The sequence below is a fragment of the Gorilla gorilla genome, chromosome 6 (genome assembly GCF_029281585.2).
Source record: "Gorilla gorilla gorilla isolate KB3781 chromosome 6, NHGRI_mGorGor1-v2.1_pri, whole genome shotgun sequence".
Lineage (NCBI taxonomy): Eukaryota > Metazoa > Chordata > Mammalia > Primates > Hominidae > Gorilla > Gorilla gorilla.
The window spans coordinates 51,468,052-51,492,497 of record NC_073230.2 but is presented as its reverse complement, the minus strand read 5'-3'; the positions used below and the strand labels follow the sequence as shown (position 1 = coordinate 51,492,497).

Sequence of the window (24,446 nt, the reverse complement as noted above, 5' to 3'; positions counted from 1 at the left end):
TGCCATACGCTAAACAGTTCAAACTGCTTCTGCTAAAATGCTTTTGATAGAATAAGAACAGGATGAAAAAAATGCATTTATGTATATGTGATCTCAGTTATGTTAAATGTAGATTGAAAGCAGTCTCCAAGGAGGTATGTTAGCCTGTTCATATTGCTAAATGGACAGTAGGATTATGGGGGATTTTTCTTAATACTTTTATATATTGGGCAAGCAGGCATATGGGAATGATTTATGGGTGAGACCTGAAGCCGCACCCAGTTCTTGGGTGCCCCGTACAGCCCGTATGTGAGGCACAGACCCATGGCAGATTGTCCTGGCCCGTTTGTGATTGAACCTCTAGTAGCAAGAGCTACTTTAACCGGTACAACCTAAAAGCAGGGGTGTCCAATCTTCTGGCTTCCCCGGGCCACATTGGAAGAAGAATTGTCTTGGGCCAGACATAAAATACACTAACGATAGCTGATGAGCTAAAAAAAAAAAAAAAGTCGCATAATGTTTTAAGAAAGTTTACAAATTTGTGTTGGGCATTCAAAGGGCCGCATGTGGCCCACGGGCCGCAGGTTGGACAAGCTTGGCTTAAAGCATTTCTCAGGGTTAAGTCAGACTGCAAACATTTGTGTATTCATTCATTCATTCAATGCTTTTGCACTAAATGGCTGATTTTGCCAGCCATGTTAGTTACATTAAGCAGACTATTAACCCAAGTGAACATGGTCCTGAACTCACTGTTTCTGGTATACTAGAGGAATACTTACACTATTAAGTTGGTGCAAAAGTAATTGCGGTTTGCCATTGAAAGTAATGGCCAAAACCGCAATTACTTTGGCGCCAACCTAATACATATTCAGGCAATTTCAACTTGTGATAAGGATTATGAAGGAAAAGTATCAGATGCTATCTGAGAGCACAGAGCAGAGGAGAACCTAATTTAGGTTGAGAGTTTCAGGTAAGGCTGAGACCCAAAAACCAAGAGGAGTTAGCCAGATGGAATAAGAATATGCCAGACAGAGGAAGCTGCATGGGCAAAGGCCAAGAGGCTTAGAAAAGTGAAGAACAGAAGGAGACCGTTGTGGGTCTGATGCAGCTGAGCTAGGAAAGATTGGCCCAAGATAGAGAGGTAAACAGGAGGGGGCGTGGTTATGGGAGCTGCAACTTAGAAAGCTGTTTGTGTCCGAAACAAGTCAAAGAGTTGCTGAGGACAAGGGGTGCAACCCCCTCAACCCCCAATAACAAAAAGTCTCTTTGCTTGGATCTCCACACACGTTCAGAGTGTTTGTTGTGGCCTCACAGGATTTTTTCTAAGGCCAAGTCAGCATGGCCAAAGGTCACTACAACTTCTGTAAGAACCTGGCCTCTCCACACTGAGTGTAAAAATGTATTAAACAGTGGATGCTCTGAGAAAAGTGAAGGCATGCTAGATCCAAGCATTTAAATTAGATTGGCCAGCCATCCCAAGAAACAGATGTTCCAGTAATCTGTTAGTTGGGGTATACAGTGTTGAATTCTGTTTATAATTCTACTACCAAGTTGTTGGGATGGGATGTCTTCTTCTATAAAATAGCAGTAAGTAAGCATTTCAATGAGGTCCTTAATGTGAGGCATGATGTAGTAAACACATTAGCAGTCTTTTTTTGGTCACTTGTTTCTTACTCAAGAGAAACATCTTGGTCGGGGGTACGGTGGCTCACGCCTGTAATCCCAGCACTTTGGGAGGCCAAGGCAGGCGGATCATTAGAGGCCAGGAGTTTGAGACCAGCCTGGCCAACATGGCGAAACCCTGTCTCTACTAAAAATGCAAAAGCTAGCCAAGCATGGTGGTGCGCGCTTGTAGTCCCAGCTACTCAGGAGGCTGAGGCACAAGAATCGCTTGAACCTGGGAGGTGGAGGCTGCAGTTAGCCGAGATCACGCCACTGCACCCCAGCCTGGACAACAGAGCGAGACTCCGTCTCAAAAAAAAAAAAAAAAAAAAGGGAAGAAACATCTCTTTAATTATTGCCAATATAAATTAGTGTGAAAACAGAGATCCTTTAGCCTGCTTTCATATCTGTGTGGACATATTGCAGTGCAGCTGATACCCCCATTATTGTCAGCATGCAGTTGTACTGGGAAATTTTCACTTTTGATCATAGCTCATTACTGAAACCCAACTATTTTAAGAGAAATGCCTTTGAGTCATAGGCTTGTTTTATTGCCATGGTATTCTCTGATAAATGGTTCATGGTTTTTCCCCTAAGTGAGCATACTTCATTTGCCATCTGTTTAAAATCACTACAGATTGAAAACTAGTATATTGAACTCTAAGGACATATCTCTTTCTTACACTGGAATTCTAAAGAAGAATATACTGAGCATTACTTATTCTTTCATTCTTCTTAGATTCTTCTTAATCCTTTGGTGAAAACTGAGACACAAAATGGCTGCAAATAAGCCCAAGGGTCAGAATTCTTTGGCCTTACACAAAGTCATCATGGTGGGCAGTGGTGGCGTGGGCAAGTCAGCTCTGACTCTACAGTTCATGTACGATGAGGTAAGTGCTAATTTTATAATGGATCAAAGTTTAGGCTTTCAGAGAGTATTTCCCTAGCTTAGTTTTGGTGCTATTTTGTATGGATTCTTTGAATCCTTCAAATTACTAATAATTTTTTTTTTCATTTTTGTGTTTAGAGCCATCTGTACATAACTTGATTTTACAAATCAGGAACTTATGGTCCTTAAAAACCTCAGGCTTTAAAAACAAAGCTAAACTAAAAACAGTACACCTTTTTTTTAGTAATCTAACTTTAGCTTTTTTGTTTTTAGGTTTTATTGGCGATTCCTACCTTTAATTAATAGAAGTGGTGTGTATAATACTTAAGAGAGACTTGAGGTTAACATATATAAAATATCTTTTAGGCTGGGCACGCACGGTGGCTCACGCCTAATCTCAGCACTTTGGGAGGCCGAGACAGGCAGATCACAAGGTTAGGAGATCGAGACCATCCTGGCTAACACAGTGAAACCCCGTCTATACTAAAAATACAAAAAATTAACTGGGCATGGTGGCGGGTGCCTGTAGTCCCAGCTACTCGGGAGGCTGAGGCAGGAGAATGGTGTGAACCTGGGAGGCGGAGCTTGCAGTGAGCCGAGATCGCACCACTGCACTCCAGCCTGGGCGACAGAGCAAGACTCCATCCCCCCCCAAAAAAATTATTCTAATAAACTTGATGAAAAAGTCGTTTATTGTGTGTTTGGCATGGCACTACATTCATCATTAAGCAGGCCAAGTCACTAAAATTTATAATTACCACACAGGTTACAGATTTGTATGCATGTATTCATATCAGACTTCATCATCCCTGAGTTAAGATGTAGCCTGTATATAGCAATATAGTCTTTCCCTGCAGGAATGTTATCAAGTCTTAATGATTTAAGAGTTGGTAATCCAATGTAAGCATTTATCCTCACTTCTGTTTTCTCCCAACAAAAGCCAGGTTTTATGGTTGCAGACAACTTAGTCCTCGTAACAATCTTGTGTGGGAGATGGTGATATCCCCATTTTACAGATGTGAAAACAGAACCTCAGAGAGTTACCCAACTTACCCAAGAAAAGTGATCTGTGATGAGCAACAAAGTGTTAAACCTAGCCTTTTGACTAAAAATATCCCTACAGATTTTTCCCACCCCATGTCTTTATCTCTTTTTTTACCTTTTATTTTTTTTAAATAGAGACCAGGGTCTCACTCTGTTGCCCAGGGCGATCCTCCCACCTTGGGCTCCCAAAGCTGGGATTACAGGTATGAGCCAGTGCACCCAACCCCCCATGTCTTTTTCTGTTGCCTGTGTCTCACCATTCTTTTTACACACATACGTAAAACCCTTAAATCTGTCAGTTGCCATGCTTGTTAGTGAGCGAATTAAAAAGTTTAGGGAAGGCGTAGGCTGGAGAATCACTTGAGGCTAGGAGCTTGAACCAGCTGGCAACAAAGTGAGACCCTATCTCTATGAAAAAATTAAAAAATTAGCTGGGCGTGGTGCTGCATGCCTGTTTTCCTAGTTACTTAGGAGGCTGAGGCAGGAGGATCATTGGCATTGGAGGTCACAGTGAGCAATGACTGTGCCACTGCATTCCAGCCTACACAACAGAGCAAGACCCCTGTCTCTTAAAAAAAAAAAAAGTTTGTGGAGAGTGGATTGAAATGGTACTTTAAATGAAATTACTGATTTATTCATTGAATTCTTTGTTTCATACTGTTTATTTAAGAGCTAATCTTCTCTCAGACTAATCCTTAAATCAGTCTCCTCTTGACAATAAGGAAGCCAAAAGTAAGAATATTCACATGCCTAATTTTTTTTTTTTTTAAAGATAACGTCTTGCTCTGTTGCCCTGGCAGTGATGCAGTCTCAGCTCACTGCAACCTCCACCTTCCAGGCTCAAGCGATCCTCCCATTTCAGCCTTCCAAGTAGCTGAGACTATAGGCATGTGCCACTATGCCCAGCTAATTGTTGTATATTTTTGTAGAGACGGGGTGTATCCGTCTGTTCTCACACTGCTATAAAGAACTACCTGACACTGGGGTAATTTATGAAGAAAAGAGATTTAATTGACTCACAGTTCCACAGGCTTAACAGGAAGCATGACTAGGAGGCTTCAGGAGACCTACAATTGTGGCAGAGGGTGAAGGGAAAGCAAGTGCATCCTCACATGTTGGGGCAGGGGAGGGAGAGAGAGAGAGTGTGAGCGAGCACACGCGAGCAAGGGAGGAAGTGCCACACACTTTGAAAACCATCAGATCTCGTGAGAACTCACAATCTTGAGAACAGCATGAGGGAAATCTGCCCCCACGATCCAGTCACCTCCCACCTGATCCCTCCCCCAGCATTGGGAATTACAGTTCAACATGAGATTTGGGTGGGGACACAGAGCCAAACCATATCACGGGGTTTTGCCATGTGTCCCAGTCTGATCTTGAACTCCTGGGCTCAAGTGATCCACTCACCTCAGCCTCCCTAACTGCTGGCATTACAGGCATGAGCCACCACACCCAGCCCACATGCCTAACTTGTAATGAATGACTAAGCACATTAATAGCATGTAAATGTGGTGGAATGTTATTTAACTTTTACAGTTACAAATACACTGTGTCCATTTTTAAAATAATTATTTATTGAGTATCTACCATGTAACAGGCACTGTTATAGGCTTTAGAGATATAATGATGAATAGCATATGCAAGGTCCCTGCTCTGAGGGGTTACATTCTAATGACAAGATACAGTCATAGCAAATAAATAAGAATATATCAGATAATGAAAATATTTACAAGAGCTAATAAAAAACCCACAAATGTCTGTGTGTAAATGAATACATGCTAACAATGATATCAAAAGATAGGCCGGGCCTGGTGGCTCACACCTTTGATCCCAACACTTTGGGAGACCAAGGCAGTAGGATTATTTGAGCCCAGGAGTTCAAGACCAGCCTGGGCAACATAGTAAGGCCTTGTCTGCATACATATACACATACTTATCATCTGCCTGCCTACGGTTTATCAAGGTATATTAAAGTGAGATTTATGGGGCTGACGATAGGAGTGGGAATGTAAAGTTGTTGAATTGTACTATTTAAAAAATCAAAAGTTTGGGAAGAAGTCTCATAAAGTTTAAGATTTGACTTTCTGTTGAGTAGTGTAAATCACTTTATTGACTTAGTTCATTTTAGAAAAAGAAAGGATTTAATGATACTTTCAGTGCTTACCAAAATATTGACCTTTAAATTATTTCCACAATTCTAGCATGAAAATTTATATTCAGAGTTAAATAGAAAAAAGACTATTATAAATTTGGTAAAATATATGTGTAATAGTTTTTGCAGGTATTGTGTTTTAAGGAAGAAAAGCTGTTTTCAAGCTGTAAACAGCCTAGAGGTAATAATTCAGCCCTCTCTGTTTGCAAATGAGGAAACCAAGAAATTGTCTAAAATTAAAATTAGTGTAGTTTTTACCATTGGAGGAATCTGGGCAAAGGGTATACAGAACTCTTCTTGTACTATTTTGGCAGCTTCACATGAATTTATAATTATTTCAGAATAAGAAGTTTTGAAACGTAATAATTAAAAAATTGGTGTGTTTTTATATTTTCTAGTTTGTGGAGGACTATGAGCCTACCAAAGCAGACAGCTATCGGAAGAAGGTAGTGCTAGATGGGGAGGAAGTCCAGATCGATATCTTAGATACAGCTGGGCAGGAGGACTACGCTGCAATTAGAGACAACTACTTCCGAAGTGGGGAGGGGTTCCTCTGTGTTTTCTCTATTACAGAAATGGAATCCTTTGCAGCTACAGCTGACTTCAGGTATGTCCTAGAGTAATGTTGTTGCTTGTGACATACTATACAACAATTTCTTCCCACAGAAACAAGTAGACAACTAGAGGTTCTAACTTGTTAGTCTTTTACTCTGTCTCTAATTGTGTTTATTCCCTTTTTGATATCAGTATACGACTCTCTCTACTGTGTTATGTACACACAGTTAGGATACTTTGCATAGTCTTACAGCTCTCCCGGTGTCACCTGTATTGGAGTTTGATTTTGTGACAGCTTCAGTTACCCAGAGTCTCTATGAGTTACTGAAGTATTTCTCTATAGTGTAAACTACTACTGCCATAACAGTTCATACTTAGAGCACATAATGGAGCTTACTCAGGTTTTACATCTTTCTCTGTTAGTCATGGTTTCTCAGCACCTATGTAATGCTCAGTAGGCACGTTGCCATCCTCCTCAAAATATAGATGCCCTGATAGCACAGACTGAATTTTTTGTTTCTTTTTCTTATTATATGGGAACCTTCAGAATGAATGAATTTTTAATAGAAATAATATCTCTGTAGATGGGCACATTAGATTGTTATATAATATTTTTATTATTTATTGTTTAATTAAAATCTGGAATCCATTTGGTTTTAGAGGAGGTGGTTTTGGTGAAGGGGAAAGAGGTGGTCCTCTATATCTAAGAGGAATTTGGCATAGAGTTCTTGCGTGGTCTTGCAAATACTACATGCATAAATCAAGTGTTCTTTAATTAAATGATACATATTTTTATTTCTGTGTGAAGTGTCTACTTGATTATGGAGGACAGAAAAGAAGCATGCAATGTATCCTCTATTTTCAAGATTCACACAGCCTAGATGAATATATAAGGCATTTAACCAAGAGCAAGTTAGTGACAAAGTAGGAAACATGGGCAGTGGTTAGTGCAGAGGATCCGGGAGGGGAAAGAAGCTGGGAAACCTTCATGAAATAGATGAGCTTGAAGAAAAGAAGGATTTTCACACATAAGGAAAGAGGGCATTTCAGGTGGGTGAGCAAAAAACTAAACCAAGGCTTATACAGAGCATTCCTTTTTATGCACACTTGAAAATCTCAAGAACTTATTCTAAGAGAGCATTCTTTGCAAAAAGCAGGTAATTGAGAAACTCTGAAGTATAGATTTATTCATAAAGTTTGTTGGTTTCTATGAGGAAGAAATTTCATATATGATGACATGCAAAGGATGGCAGACTCTGGTAGCTTGTAATTGTGGGAGACATGTTGAAAGTTATATAAATGCCAATGCTTATTCATTCAGCAGATATTTGAGTGCTTATAATGTAGCAAGTCTTGTTCTAAGTAATGGAATAAATGTTATCACCATAGTCACCAAAGTCAAAGTGATATTTCAAGAGAATAAGGTATTTTCATGCAAGAATCTTGGGCTATTACTATTATAGAAAATAAGGATGATTCATTACTCTTAGGGCGTACCTCCAATGCCCCTGCCATAAATAAAAATGACCCTAGTGACTCACCAACAATATGAAAGGCTTTTTTGAAAAGGTCTGAATGGTTACAGTGGGCACTCCACGTGGTCTAAACTGCAAGAGTAGCATAAATAAATAAAACAGTAGCATAAATATCAGCTCCTCCCTTTAGCCTTCCTGGTCATCTCTGTGATCCACAAAATCCATTGCTTCCTCATCTATATATGCAATGTCCTTGCTGCAGCTCCAGTATCACACTTAACACCCATTCCTTTCCTGTCTCAGTATCCCCAGTACCTATATATGACATAGTTCATAGCATATAATCTATAGTAAGTACATGTTTAGTAAACATTTGTCTTGATTCAAAAACCTTTACCTTTTGGTTTTTACTTTCCTATGTCAAAAATGAAGTTGGACCAGATTGTACTTCCCTATTCTGAAATTCTGTAATAGCCTCTAAAACTGTATTTAAAGGGAGTATTATATTAAGCAAAATGTATATGAAGTTTATACCATAGAATTACTTTTCTCTGACATCCAGCAAAGTTGCTAATAAAACCAATCTATTAACTCTAAAAAAATAACATCTTCTCACCTCGGAACCCAGTAGGTCCAGGTTTTCTACAGCCGTGTTTCTGCCAGCATCAATCACACTATGCTTTTTCAGTATTGGTTTTCCTGCAGCACCTGACTCAGAGTAGCTTAGTAGGTATTTATTAAGAAATAAATTAATGACTATATATACACACATATGACCAGAGGTGCTAGAGTTACAAACACCTGAGTCAGTCTCACCTTCCAAGTGGTGAGACTGAGTGGCAGGTTAGTTGTTGTTAACAGCTTCATTCAGTGGCGATCATTAGAAAGTCAGGAAACAACAGATGCTGGAGAGGATGTGGAGAAATAGGAATGCTTTTACACTGTTGATGAGAGTGTAAATTAGTTTAACCATTGTGGAAGACAGTGTGGCGATTCCTCAAGGATCTAGAATAGAAATACCATTTGACCCAGCGATCCCATTACTGGGTATATACCCAAAGGATTATAAATCATGCTGCTATGAAGACACATGCACATGTATGTTTACTGCGGCACTACTCACAATAGTAAAGACTTGGAATCAACTCAAATGTCCATCAATGATAGACTGAATTAAGAAAATATGGCACATATACACCATGGAATACTATGCAGCCATAAAAAAGGATGAGTTCATGTCCTTCGCAGGGACATGGATGAAGCTGGAAACCATCATTCTGAGCAAACTATCACAAGGACAGAAAACCAGACACTGCATATTTTCACTCATAGGTGGGAATTGAACAATGAGAACACTTGGACACAGGGCAGGGAACATCACACACTGGGGCCTGTTGTGGGGTGGGGGACTGGGGGAGGGATAGCATTAGGAGAAATACCTAATGTAAATGACGAGTTGATGGGTGCAGCAAACCAACATGGCACATGTATACCTATGTAACAAACCTGCACGTTGTGCACATGTACCCTACAACTTAAAGTATAATTAAAAAAAGAAAAAAGAACAGCATTCAGGCCCTCATTCACAAAGGAAACTGGTTAAGAAAGTCACAGCACGCCCTAGAAAAAGATTGTGATTGGCCAAAATGCCCTTCACAAGTACTGCATATATTTAATAGTAATCATGGTGAAAGTTGACATGGTTTTTGCAAGAAATCATGTGAGTGGTAGGAAGCATCATAGCACTGTGTAGTGCTGTACGTCTTAGCCTGCATCACCCAGATACCGTGCTTGTTTGACTTCTAAAAGGATGTTTAAGACAAATACAAATCAGTGAAGAATGGAGTTTACTTTCTCTGTGGCCCATAGTCTGTGCGGCCTATAGTCTATTCACATTAGAAGAACTGAGAGTTCAGGTCCAAAGAACTTCCTATGAGTGTTGAATGTGTTAGAATGTTTGCTACATCGTGAGTAATCAAGTGAATGAAGTAACAATAATAGTAACACTGCCTCATACTCATGCAACACTTACCAGGAGCCAGACTGTTCTAAGCATTCACATATATAAACTAGTTTCTCAAACAACACTGTGAGATAGATACTACTGGATTTCATAGATTATAAGATGTACATTTTAACATCTCTGAGGGCTATGTCTTATGATATGGCACCATACAGTTATAATTGCCAGCAGTTTTTCTTAGAGTCCATAAAATAAGATTGAGAACTAGTGATGTCTTAAATTTGACTTTTTTTAAAAAAGTGACATCCAAATTTATAAATGAAGAAACAGAAATGCAGGGAGGTTAAGTGGCTTGCCCCAGGTTGTGCAGTCAGGAATAGCATAGAGTTAAAATGCAGGAGGTCTGCCTTTGTATTCTCTTGGTATCTACTGTACAAGTTCATTGTGTGCTCTGGAGTTGGATTTCTTAGTCCTGGTTCTACTTAAGTGTGTCTCTGAGCAAGTTAACATAATTTCTGTGTGCATCAGTTTCCTCATCTGTAGGACAAGAATAATAATGATACTAACTTCATAGGTTTAGGTAAGGATTAAATGAGAAAATGTATGTAAGTCCTGAAAGCAGTGTTTGGCACTTTGTGAGCACTGAGTAAAATGTTAGTGGTAGTAGTGTGGTGGTGGTATTTAGGAAACATTGTCTAAGAAGCACAGAATAGAATAATCTGAAAATAAGGCAAGAAGATTTTTCCCAGTTTTTCAAGCATCACTATAAAATGCCTGCAGCCAGGTACGGTGGCTCACAGCAGTAATCCCAGCACTTTGGGAGGCTGAAGCAGGCAGATCACTTGAGCTCAGGAGTTCAAGACCAGTCTGGACAACATGGTGAAACCCCATCTCTACAAAAAAAAGAAAAAAAGAAAAAAAAATTAGCTGGGTGTGGTGGTGCGTGCCTATAGTATAGGTGTGCTACTCGGGAAGTTGAGGTAAGAGAATTGCTTGAGCCCAGGAGGTTGAGGCTGCAGTGAGCCATGATCATGCCACTGCACTCCAGCCTGGGTGACAGAGTAAGACCCTGTCTCAAAAAAAAAAAAAAAAAAAAAAGTCTGCAAAACCAAGTGTACTTTGCTGATTTGCCATTCTAATATCCCTTTAATTTTCTCATTTTCTCTTATTCTAAAATATAGTCGTCCCTCAGTATCAGGGCGGGGCAGGGATTGGTTCCAGGACTCCTTATGGATACCGACATTCATGGATATTCAAGTCTCTTCTATAAAATGGTGTGGTATTTGCAGATAGCCTATGCACATCCTCCCATGTACCTTAAGTCATCTCTAGATTACTTTTAATAGCTAATACAGTGTAATTGCTATGTAAATAGTTGTTATTCTGCATTTTAAATTTTCTTTTACTTTTTATTGTGGCATTTTTTTGGTTTTTGGTTTTTTTTTGAGACAGGATCTTACTCTGTCATCCAGGCTAGAGTACAGTGATGTAATCATGGCTCACTGCAGCCTTGAACTCCTGGGCTCAAGCGATCTTCCTGAGTAGCTAGGACTACAGGTGCACACTACTACACCCAGCCAATTTTTTTTTCTATTTTTTATAGATATGGGGGTCTCACTGTGTTGCCTGGGCTGGTATTGAACTCCTAGCCTCAAGCAATCCTCCTGCCTCAGCCTCCCAAAGTGCTGGGTTTACAGGTATGAGCCACTGCACCTGGCTGTTTTTGGGGTTTTAAAAGATATTTTTTATTTGCAGTTAGTTGAGTCTGTGGATACAGAGGGCTGACTTTACTTACGTTCCTATAGCTTCAACAGCTCTTAATAATTTCAAAGGAGAGACATTTTTAAGGTAGCAAATTATTGAACCTAAGTCTTACAGATTTCCTTTTGTTTGTTGATTTTACAAGAAAACATTTCTTCCAGTAGATTAATAATGAGCTAACATTTTTTGAATATTTACTCTGTCAGTGCAGTTATAAGCACTTCACATTTAACCCTCAGCAACTTTATAAGGAAGGTATAATTGTTGGCTCCATTTTATAGATGAGGAAACTGAGGTAAGAAGTACTTTGCACTTTGCTCAGACTTACATGACTAGGAAGAGCAGAACCATGGTACTTTAAAATTGATGACACTTTCACAGTGGATAACTTACCTCTCAATGCAAAATCTATGCTCAAGGTCTGACTTCCAGTAATTTCTGGCACATTTGGGTTTTAAAAAACAATTGGTGGGACCCTTGATATGATGCAATAAGAATAGCACTCTCTAAATCTTCCTCCCAAGAACCAATAACCCTACTTTAATCATGAGGAAAACATCTGACAAATCCCAATTGAGAGACATTCTACAAACTGCCAGCCAGCAGTCCTCAAAACTATTAAGGTCATCAAAAACAAGGAAAGTCTGAGAATTACCATGGCCAACTCAAGGCTAAAGAGACATGATGAAACTAAATGTCATGTGGCAACCTGGATGGGATCCTGGAACAGAAAAAGGATGTCAGGCAAAAAGCAAGCACATTTGAATAAAGTTTGGACCTTAGTTGCTAATACTGTATCAATATTGGTTCATTAATTGTGATTTGTGTACCACAGTAGTAGATGTTAACAATAGGGAAAACTAGGTATGGGGCAAACAAGAACTTTCTGTGCTATCCTTATAATGTTAATATTTCTTTTTCATTTTCTCTTATCCAGGGAGCAGATTTTAAGAGTAAAAGAAGATGAGAATGTTCCATTTCTACTGGTTGGTAACAAATCAGATTTAGAAGATAAAAGACAGGTTTCTGTAGAAGAGGCAAAAAACAGAGCTGAGCAGTGGAATGTTAACTACGTGGAAACATCTGCTAAAACACGAGCTAATGTTGACAAGGTAACACGTGACTCTTTACTACTGCATCATGTTAAAATAGGTTGGTTTGCTTTAACTTGGCTCCATTTTGTCTGGAGAGTCTATGAAACTTTCAAATAGAGATTTAATGCTTGTTGATTTTTATCATCCCTGAATACTCAGATACATGTTAGGAATTTTAGTTCACCTTGTCCTTAGCTTCCCAAGAGACATTAAAACATGAGACACTACAGCTAAATGTACTTTTTTTTTTTTTAAAGCACTGATGGCATTCCTGACTTTTTTTCCCCCCTTATCCTATTGAGTCTTTGGATAATTTAGAAGGAATCGTGTGAGTCCCAAGATTCCAGCACTAAACCGTTCTTACCTCTGACCTGACGTCTACCCAACCCCACTTAAGTTCTTAAAAATAAGGGTACCTCCCAAGATGAAGAAGCCCCCAGATAAGAGCATTTTAAAATCTCTCCTGCCACTCTCCACTCCCCACCCTCAACCTTTGTTTTCTCCTGAAAGAGAAAGAAAGGAAAGTAAACACTCTGCCCTCCTTTCTTGTCTTCTCGCTTTGTTCAGAGTGGCCCTTCCTGAAGACCAGATGTGGAACACCCGCAAGTACATTTCATCTCACTGCCCTAGACCAGCTCCAGTATCTAGAAAGACTGCTCACTGGGCTGAGGTAGTACAGAATCTTAAAGGCCTCCAAGTGGGGTCTTTCTTCAGCCTGCAAGTATCTAGGCTCTATAGTGTGCCTCTCAAGCTCCAGTAGGCAAAAGAGCTGCCTGTAAATCTTGATAAACACACATTCTTGGGTCTTACCCCTAGAGATTTGGATTCATTTGGTCTGGAATGGGGCCTGAGAATTTACGCTTCTAGCAAGTGCTGCATGTGCTTGTAGATTTATAACCCTGATCCAGAAAGTACTAGGTTAAAAAAAAAGTTTGAGATTTGTTCTGTTATTTTGCTGTAGGTCTTAAGACAGTGTCATTGCTGTCTTAAGCTTCTTAACTTTTTAAGACAGTGTCAGATTCCTTTAGGTCTAAGATACCTGTACAAAGTGAGTACTACAGGATTCTATTCAGGATACTAGTTTTTTCTAAGGTTAGGACTAGGGCAAGTGTGTGTGTGTGTGTGTGTGTGTCTGTGTGTGTGTGTATGTGTGTGTATGTGTGTTTTGCTTAAATAACAAAGTTATTTCTCACAGTTCTGGAGGCTGGCGAGTCCAAGATCAAGGTCTTAGACAATATGATTCTGGAGAGGGCTTTCTTCTTGATTTGCTGGATTTCCTTATACCTTCCTGCTGTATCCTCACATGACAGAGAGAGAGAGATAGCTCTCCTGATTCTTCTTAGGATACTAATTCCATTATGACAACCCTACCCTAGTGACGTAATTACGACCCAAAGGCCCCATCTCTTATTGCCATCACATAAGGAATTCGGGTTTCAGTATATGAATTTTGGGGTGACACAAACATTCAGTCCATAGCATGCCCTATCATAGTTTCCTGGGAACCATGGTTTCTGAACACAGTAACTAGGGCTTGGGTATTTCAGTTAGCTTCCATTTGGAAATGGGAACAAGAATACCTGCTTCATAGGATTATTGTAAAGATGAAATGAAATCACGTATGTAAAATGCCCAGCCTGTGCCTGCCATTTCTAAGTCATTAGAAAATTATAGATTTGAAGAGACAATTTGTATGGCAAATATTTTTAAAGTACTAATGAAAATATATGTTAAGATTGAGGGTGTTTGAGGTTTTAAAAGGCAACGTTGAACATTCTCATAGCATATATATACTTTTCTAATCGATGTTTCGAGTAGGTTGTAGAACACACTATAAAAACTATTTGAACCTAAGGGGAGTGGGGAAGAGATGCAGACACTGGCAGTCCAAGATAGAAAGCTATATTGTAACAGTCCTTGTGGTGATCATCTGTTGGCATCAGAGGCCCTGGGAAGTATGGTGTCTGTATTAGCACAGCTCTTACAGGACAAAAGCCTAGGGAAAATGGCCCAAAAACAGCAACTGGCATGTCGTAGAAAGGAAACACAAATGGCCTTTAAACTGGAAGAGAGGCTCGGTCTCACTTATAAAAAGGGAAGTACAACTTTAAAATATAGTGGGATGTCCTTTTTTTACCCGTCACTTTGGGAGAAAAAAAGCAAAGAGGTTGAGAATAGAATATACTGTTAGCAAGAGTATAGAAAAACAGGAACCTCTCATACGTTGGTGGAAGGGCAGTTTTGTGATACCCATCAGAATTATGACCCAGCAATTTAAGTGCTAAAAATGTTATTATACAGAACAAATTATGCACTCACGTATACATGTATGTTCAGTGGTAGTCAGTGAAGCATTATTTTTAGAAGCAAAAGACTGGAAATATCCAAGTGTTCAGTAATGGACTGGTTTAAATAATGGAGTTTTGCCCAACCATTAAAAAGAAATGAGGATAGAACTAAATGTGCTGGTATCAGATGATCTTCAATTATAAAGTAAGTGAAACAAAGTACAGAGTGGTGTCTGTAGCTTGCTGCCATGTGTTTTAAACACACATACATACACATTATCTATGTACACATCATAAGGATATGTAAGACTCTGGTACCTGTGGTTGCCTCCAGAGAATTAAGCCACAGTTTATGCTTTTTTCACTGTAAATACCCTTGTGAACTTTTTGCCATATTCATGGACACTTGGCCCTCAAACAACACGGATTTGAGCTGGGCAGATTTTTTTTTCACAGATGCAGTCTGCCTCCATGTCGGTGGGCTCTGCATCCACAACCAAATGCAGACAGAGAATACAGCAGGATGTGAAACCTGCATATGCGGAGGGCTGGCTTTTTGCATCCATGGGTTCTGCAGGGCCAGCTGCGGGACTTGAGTAGGTAGAGATTTTGGGATCCACGGGCATTCTGGAACCAATCCCCCATAGATACTGAGGTACGACTGTGTTACTTTTTCAAAAAATAAAAAATAAAATAAAGGTATAAGGCCGTTTTAGTTACTATGGCTGTATAACAAAGTACACCCCAGAACCTTTATGGGTAAAACAGTCATTTATTCTGCTTATACATTCTGTGGCCAAGAATTTGAACGGGGCACAGTGGAAATGGCTTGGCTCTACAGTGTCTGCTGCCTCAGCTGAAAGCTTCAAGTCTAGGCACTGGAAGTACCTAAACTTAGGTTCTGAAGGCTTGTTCGCACATGTCTGGCTCAGCCAGATGATGCTGGCCATTATCCAAGGATGCCTCAGTTCCTCTCCAGGTGGGCTCCTCCATGTGGCCTTTTCCATATGTGCTAGTTTAGGCTTCCTGACAGCACAGTGGGCAGAGTCTCCAAGGGCAAGTGTCACAAGAGAAAAAGAACCAGGCAGAAACCATACGGCCTTTTATGACATAGTCTCTGAAGTTATGCAGCATTATTTCTACCTCATTCTACAGGTTGGAGATAGTCACAAAGTCTCACCTAGGTTGAGAAGGAAGGGGAATAGACTTCAGCTCTTGATGAAAAGTGGCAGGATTCTGGAAAAGCACATAGGAAACATTGCTGTGGCCAGTTTCAGTTAATACAGTCTGCAGTCGGTGGTCACCTGTCCAAAACAGAATTACATTAAACGAGGCTGCTTGTAAAGTGAGGTGCAAATCCATACTGAAGACTATAATTTCATGTACTGCTACATCCTGCAGAGTGGCTACCAGATAAAGTACCTCAGTGGCTATGTAAAAGTCATTTGCAGCAACTATTCAGTTTCCAGAATTAGGTTATACTTGTGTTCGTGGTTGTTTTCCTGAGGAAATAATCTAATAATCAGAAAAGCTAATATTTGTTTGTGTTTATAAGAGCCAGGCACTGTGGTAAGTACCAACTATTTAATCCTTAATTGTGTGAGGCATAGATACTCTTCTGATGCTCACTTTTTAGACAAGGAAGCTGCGGTGTGGGGAGATTACATAACTGGCTCAAGGTCACAGGGTTCGTGGTGGCATCTGCAGCTTCTGGGTCTGGCCAACTCTGGCGCTCACATGCTCACATTCTTTCTTCAATATTTTACTCAAAACAATGGTTGGGGCCAGGTGCCACCGCACCTATAATCCCTGCACTCTGGTAGGCCGAGGCAGGCAGATTACTTGAGCCCAGGAGTTTGAGACCAGCCTGGGCAACATGGCAAAAGCCTATCTCTACAAAAAATACAAAAACTAGCCAGGTGTGGTGGCGAATGTCTGTAGTCACCGTTACTTGGGAGGCTGAGACAGGAGGATTGCTTGAGCCTGGGAGGTGGAGGCTGCAGTGAGCCGAGATCATAACCACTACCCTCCAGCCTGGGTAATGGAGTGAGACCCTATCTCAAAAACAAAACAAAACAATGGTTGGAATAGCTAGTGTATCTCCCATTTCTTATGTCATCCACTACTAGAAGCCTGATCACAAATTTTCAGGAATAGCAAGTGTTATTTCCTTTTATTAAATTGTGAAGTGTCATGCTTTGTCACAGAACAAATGCTAGCTCTCCATAAGATCATTAGCTCATGCGTTATCCTCATCTGGAGTCCAAATAGACCATTAGGTGGAAGTTTCAAAGATGCAGATTTTAAATCTAGTCATGAAAAAGTGTCATAGCCACCAGAGCTGGGGCATGGCATGTCTCAGGAAGCCATGCTTGTCACAGAGGAATCACTCCGAGGCTAGAGGAACATCTGGGCAATCCTACTTGTGTACTCATTGGATTCATTCAGTGACCTTGTTAGTATCCTTCTAGCTAAATGCTCTGGGTCTTAATTCACGAGTCCAGGGTTGCTCTTGATTTTAAGGAACATTTTGGCAGAATAGAGAGAAGTTGAGCAAATATTAACAGATGTCCAAAGGGGCAGTGTGATTTATTATGTCAAGAGAATCAGTTTTATGTTGAGGGAAGAATTTTGGTAGAAATACATTGTATTTTTTGGAAAATATCATATTTGGGTTTTTTCATTGTATAAGTAATACATGGATACATGCTTATATAAAGAAAAATTCATAATATAGAAACATAAGGAGGAAAAATGAGTCATTTTTCTCCCATAGTTCACTCCTTTCCCCTCCCTTTCAGTAACCAGTGCTAACACGGGTGTGTCTTTCCAGACGTTAATAGCAGGCATACATATCTCTAAGGGAAAGTTTGCATTTGCTTGTTTTTTCTTCCTGTGTTAATAGGATTTGTGTATATATATACACACACGTAATATATTTTGTATCTGTATATATAGAGCATATTTCTGTGGTGCGCTTTTTAAATTTTATGACAAATCCTACAGCTCTTCCATGTCACTGCATATAGATGTATCCACATTCTTTTTAAAACCACAAAGTATTCCATGGTTAGACTTTTCCATAATTCAGCCATTTTCCTACTAATGACATTTGTTTGTTACAGCACTGTTCACAATAGCCAAGATACAGAACCAACCCAAGTGCCAACAACAGATGAATGGATAAAGAAAATGTGATAGATATACACTATAGAGTACTATTCAATCATTGAAAAGGATGAAATCCTGTCATTCATGGCAATATGGATAGAACTGGAGACAATTAAGTGAAATAAGCCAGGAACAGGCAGTTAAACACTGCATGTTCTCATTCATATGTAAAAGCTTAGAAAAAGTTGATCTCATAGAAGTAAAAAATAGAACAGAGAATACTAGAGGCTGGAATGGGAGGGATAGGTAGAGATTTGTTAAATTATACAGAATTACAGCTAGATATGAGGAATGAGCTCTGGTGTACTATACTATTGTAGATGACTATACTTAACAATAATGTATAGTTTCAAATACCTGAAAGGAGGATATTGAATGTTCCCAACACAAATAATAAATGATTGAGATGATGGATGTGCTAATTACCCTGGTCTTAGTCACTGTACGTTATATGTATCAAAACATCACTGTGTACTCTGTGAATATGTGTCAATTAAACAGAAAAAATTCAATTGAAAATAAAATCAGAAATTAAACCTTCGTCTAGTTTCCTTTTCATAGTGATTTATCTGCATTAGAAAGCAATACTGGGAGTATTCCAATAATTACATTTAGTCAGAATCGAGACCTCCTGTCCTAGCTAGTTAGCCAGAGACTTGAAACAGAGGTCTTCTGAAATTCCTAGTCTCTGGGGAAATAGAATCACAACCACTAGGGGCAAAAACTCATGGCTTTTATGTCATCATTGTGTTCCGTTCTGTTGCATACTTTGTGTGTGGGTGTGTGTTTTATACTTTTTTCCCTTTAACCGTTTATGCTCCTTCATGTTGGTCCTATGTCCGTTTGACTCAGCCCATTCATCTTTGATAGTTTCGTTGCTTTCTGACTTAAATTTTATGCTTCTTGCTGCAGATCAGGAATCAGCCATTCATCTAAGGAACTCAGGTTCTGTTTAGGAGGAATGATATTTAGCAGCCACAGCATAATGACATAATTTGCTTGTTGCTATTGTGTTGTCATTTTTCAGTGAATAGTTCTAGGAAATAGGTATTATTAAAAGAAAAAAATGTGATCATATTGTTATTTCCAATTCAAATTTAACATTACAAATGTTTACATCTTTGATTTTGTACTTGTATCTTTTCTCTTACACTGAAGATCTTGGTTCCTAAATTACATTAACATAATTCCTCCCTTGCATTAATAAAATAGTTCCAAAAGAGCAACATTGCTGCCACAAACAAACTACAAAATGAAGTTTGGCTGGGTGTTGTGGCTCACATCTGTAATTCCAGCACATTTGGAGGCTGAGACAGGTAGATCACTTGAGGTCAGGAGTTCGAGACCAGCCTGGCCAACATGGCAAAACCCCGTCTCTATTAAAAATACAAAAATTAGCCAGACATGGTGGTGCCTGTCTGTAATCCCAGCTACTTGGGAGGCTGAGGCAGGAGAATCTCTTGAACCCGGGAGGCAGAGGTTGCAGTGAGCTGAGATCACGCCATCGCACTCCAACCTGGGCAACAGAGACTCTCTCAAAAAAAAAAAAAAAAGTTTAAGATTTGTCTTTGTTTTGTTTTGTTGGAATTTTGTTTCTATTTTTATCCTTAGCATCTATTCTAAAATAGATACTTTCTATGCTGTCTTATAGACCTTTGAAATAATTCCTCTAGTCAGTCTTACTTGTTTGTGTCTTGTTTGTTTGTTTGTTTTTTGAAATGGAGTCTCACTCTGTTGCCCAGGCTGGAGTTCAGCGGCACGATCTCAGCTCACCGCAACCTCCGCCTCCTGAATTCAAGTGATCTGCCTCAGCCTCTCGAGTAGCTGGGATTACAGGCATACGCCACCACACCTGGCTAATTTTTGTATTTTTAGTAGAGATGGGATTTCTCTATGTTGGCCAGGCTGGTCTTGAACTCCTGACCTCAGGTGATCCGCCCACCTCAGCCTCCCAAAGTACTGGGACTACAGGCATGAACCACCACGCCCGGCCAGTCTTAATTTATTTTAATTTGATTTTCAATTTTTAGGATTTGCTATTTTGTTTTATTTTCAATTTTTTTTTTAATTTTATTTTTTTGAGACTGAGTCTTGCTCTTTCGCCCAGGCTGGAGTGCAGTGGCACAATCTCGGCTCAGTGCAACCTCCACCTCCTGGGTTCAAGCAATTCTTGTGCCTCAGCCTTCCCAGTAGCTGGGATTACAAGTGCCCGCCACCACACCCAGCTAATTTTTGTATTTTTTGTAGAGACAAGGTTTCACCATGTTGGCCAGGGTAGTCTAGAACTCCTGACCTCAGGTGATCTGCCCGCCTCGGCCTCCCAGAGTGCTGAGATTACAGGTGTGAGTCACCATGCCTGGCCTAATTTTATTTTTGAATACGTAAAACACCTATGTCTCTAAAGTAGAAATTCTATAACAAGATACACTCAGAGATGCCTCACTCTTCCTTGTACCCTCCTCCCTTCTTCAAAATGAAATTGATTATTAGGGTTTGGTTTATTATTTCATTGTTCTTTGTGCAAGGGCGAACAAATCCATGTATACTCCTGCCCTACACACACACACAGGTAGCACTCCATCTGCTATTCTGTGCCTTGCTTTTTTCAGACGCGTTAGGAAAGGCCACATCAGTCATGACATACACACGCTTCTTTACTCACAGCACTCATTGTCGCTTTCATATTTCTTGCTTTAGTCTTACTGAGTTTTTTAATTGTATAAGTAAAAACATTTTTTAAATCCAGAATTCAAAAGTGATCATAAAAGTTATTCCTCCTTTTATCATATACTCTCAGCCGTTTATGTGGAGTAGGAGTGTGAGTGTGTAGCCTTCCAGACCCTTCTATGTTATAGAACAGAGGAATTTCTTATTGAAATTTAACTTTGAATTGTTATACTCTTAATTTTCTTAGTTACTATGCTAATATCTCATTATTTACCGGTTCCTAGACATCAGACAAAAACTGATAAATTCTCAAATACAGAGTAACAGACAAAGTTGTTTCATAGTGTCTGGTATCAAGATGATAAAGCATACACCCATCTTCCTCAGCTTCATTTCTAAAAATGGAACTGAGGAAACCAAGTTATGAAATATAATCAAATTATTAAATATAAATTTAAGCATATATTATTAAATATAAATTAATAAAATACATTTATTGATTATAAAGTACTTAAATATAATCCATTGAGTTCTATCTTTGGGTCTGTCGTCACCTTATAGAACTTTTTAGACTTTTGCCTCGAAAACTGGAACAGAAAGATCAGGTTTTATTACATATGAACATTTTTACCATAAAGTGTAATTCAGAAAACTTCCTAGTTTCCTCCTTTTTTGAAGATACTAGGAAAATCAGGCTTTAGTTTTATGCTTTCCGCTCTGTACTCCCAAACAAGAGCTCTTAAATATTTATACTTCTGTTACCCCCAAAGTTTACTGCTGTGATTTGGAGAAGTACCAAGTTCATGTATCTGTTTGCTTTATTTATCCTATTTTTTTTCTTTCTAGGTATTTTTTGATTTAATGAGAGAAATTCGAGCGAGAAAGATGGAAGACAGCAAAGAAAAGAATGGAAAAAAGAAGAGGAAAAGTTTAGCCAAGAGAATCAGAGAAAGATGCTGCATTTTATAATCAAAGCCCAAACTCCTTTCTTATCTTGACCATACTAATAAATATAATTTATAAGCATTGCCATTGAAGGCTTAATTGACTGAAATTACTTTAACATTTTGGAAATTGTTGTATATCACTAAAAGCATGAATTGGAACTGCAATGAAAGTCAAATTTACTTTAAAAAGAAATTAATGTGGCTTCACCAAGAAGCAGAGTTCAACTTATTTCATAATTGCCTACATTTATCATGGTCCTGAATGTAGCGTGTAAGCTTGTGTTTCTCGGGCAGTCTTTCTTGAAATTGAAGAGGTGAAATGGGGGTGGGGAGTGGGAGGAAAGGTGACTTCCTCTGGTGTTTATTATAAAGCTTAAATTTTATATCATTTTAAAATGTCTTGGTCTTCTACTGCCTTGAAAAATGACAATTGTGAACATGATAGTTAAACTACCACTTTTTTTAACCATTATTATGCAAAATTTAGAAGAAAAGTTATTGGCATGGTTGTTGCATATAGTTAAACTGAGAGTAATTCATCTGTGAATCTGCTTTAATTACCTGGTGAGTAACTTAGAAAAGTGGTGTAAACTTGTACATGGAATTTTTTGAATATGCCTTAATTTAGAAACTGAAAAATATCCGGTTGTATCATTCTGGGTGTGTTCTTACTGACGCCAGGGGTCTGCTGCCCCATGTGTCCTGGTGAGAAAATACATGCCTGGCACAGCTTTTGTATAGAAAATTCTTGAGAAGTAACTGTCCGCTAGAAGTCTGTCCAAATTTAAAATGTGTGCCATACTCTGGTTCTTGAAAATAAGATTCCAGAGCTCTTTGATCGCTTTATAATAAACTGCAATTTCATTTTAAATGAAGGGCCAGCATATACTTGCAAGATAATTTTCAACTGCGAGGATTCAGCACCAGTTACGTTTGAATGAACCCTCCTTTTCTCTGAGATTCTGGTCCCTGGAAATTCCTTTCTGCTAGTGGTGAGCATGTAAGTGTTAAGTTTTTAATCTGGGAGCAGGGCATAGGAAGAAAATGTCAGTAGTGCTAATGCATTTTGCACTAGAACACTTCGGGAAAATATTCATGCTTGCCATCTGTTCATTTCTAAATTTATATTCATAAAGTTACAGTTTGATACAGGAATTATTAGGAGTAATTCTTTTGTTTATGTTTATAATGAACACTGTAGCTGCATTTTCAGAAGTTAACATCAAGCCATCAAACCTGGGTATAGTGCAGAAAACGTGTGGCACACACTGACCACACGTTAGGCTGTGTCACCATTGTGTGGTGTACCTGCTGGAAGAATTCTAGCATGCTACTTGGGGACATAATTTCAGTGGGAAATATGCCACTGTCAGATTTTTTTTTTTCCTCTTTGCAGTGGGGCTAGGACAGTTGATTCAACAAAGTATTTTTTTCTTTTTTCTCAGTCCTAATTTGAACAGGTCAAAGATGTGTTCAGGCATTCCAGGTAACAGGTGTGTATGTAAAGTTAAAAATAGTCTTTTTAGGAACTCACTCTTTAGATATTTACATCCAGCTTCTCATGTTAAATATTTGTCCTTAAAGGGTTTGAGATGTACATCTTTCATTTCGTATTTCTCATAGGCTATGCCATGTGCGGAATTCAAGTTACCAATGTAACACTGGCCAGCGGGCCCAACAATCTCCATGTGTACTCATTACAGTCTTATTTAACCAGGGGTCCTAACCACTAACATTGTGACTTTGCTTTGAGACCTTTCCTCTCCTGGGTACTGAGGTGCTATGAAGCCAACTGACAAAGATGCATCACGTATCTTAGGCTGATGCCACTACCCGATTTGTTTATTTGCAATTTGAGCCATTTAAAGACCAATAAACTTCCTTTTTTAAAATGTTTGTGGTGTTACTTGGTGTTTACAATGTAACACGTAACATTCAAATGTATCGAATGAGGCATCTTTACCAAACTAAATCTTTTGAGCTCTCAGTTTGGAGACTTCTTTTGTGTAATGCCAGATTTCCTAAATAACAGTGTCAGCATTGCTCAGATTTAATCAAGGCTCAGAAATGGAAGGACTCGTGTACAACTACATTGAAGATATTCTATGCCGTCATGAAATGACAAATGTGTACATTACTTTTAGAATGCTCCAAACTCTAGAATGAATAGGTGACAGCTTTATATTCATTTTCTAATCAGAATGACCCCCAGAGACAATTTCCAAACTGTGGGAAGAATGACACCCTGTACCATTTCACCAAGCTTCAGGCCAACGTTTGAGGGAAGCGTGGCCTATTAACTATCGAATAGCCTGCAAGTTAGAAACAATCCGGCCCAATATTGAGCACAGCCTTTCAAAATCTGGTTCATTTTAATTTCGTAACTCATAAGCAGTGCTAGAATGAGCACATTTAAGTAATAATTGGCATAATTTTAAATCTCATTGTGTGTACAGATCCTTAACACCAATATGGAATATGATGTTAAATACTATGCCTCATAATCCCAGCATTTTGAGAGGCCAAGGCAGGAGGTTTGCTTGAGCCCAAGAGTTCGAGACCAGCCTGGACAACATAGCCCCATTTACAAAAAAATTAAAAAATTAGCTGGGCATGGTCTTGCTCACCTGAAGGAGTTAGAAAGTCATGTCCCAAAATTTTGTGAGAAGAACGTAAAAATTTGGCAACTTTATGTTACTACCTTAAGCTATCAAAGCATTTACTAAAATTTCTGTAGAGGTTTCAGAGTAATCCAGTGTCAGAAGTCTCCTTTAGGCGAAGTCTGTAATCCCAGCACTT

General features: G+C 39.1%; 1 protein-coding gene across 2 annotated transcripts in view; it reads left to right on the top strand.

Annotated features, from left to right (window-relative positions):
* The window catches only part of RALA (RAS like proto-oncogene A), an 88,467-nt gene extending 64,928 nt beyond the window's left edge, over positions 1–23,539 (top strand). For both annotated transcript variants that reach the window (XM_031013242.3, XM_063708519.1), the window contains 4 exons: positions 2,381–2,531; positions 6,125–6,333; positions 12,418–12,592; positions 21,547–23,539. In XM_031013242.3, coding sequence (XP_030869102.1) covers positions 2,418–2,531; positions 6,125–6,333; positions 12,418–12,592; positions 21,547–21,669 — 621 coding nt within the window. In that variant the 5' untranslated portion in view covers positions 2,381–2,417 and the 3' untranslated portion in view covers positions 21,670–23,539. The remainder of the gene's footprint in view (positions 1–2,380; positions 2,532–6,124; positions 6,334–12,417; positions 12,593–21,546) is intronic.
* The last annotated feature ends 907 nt before the right edge of the window (positions 23,540–24,446 follow it).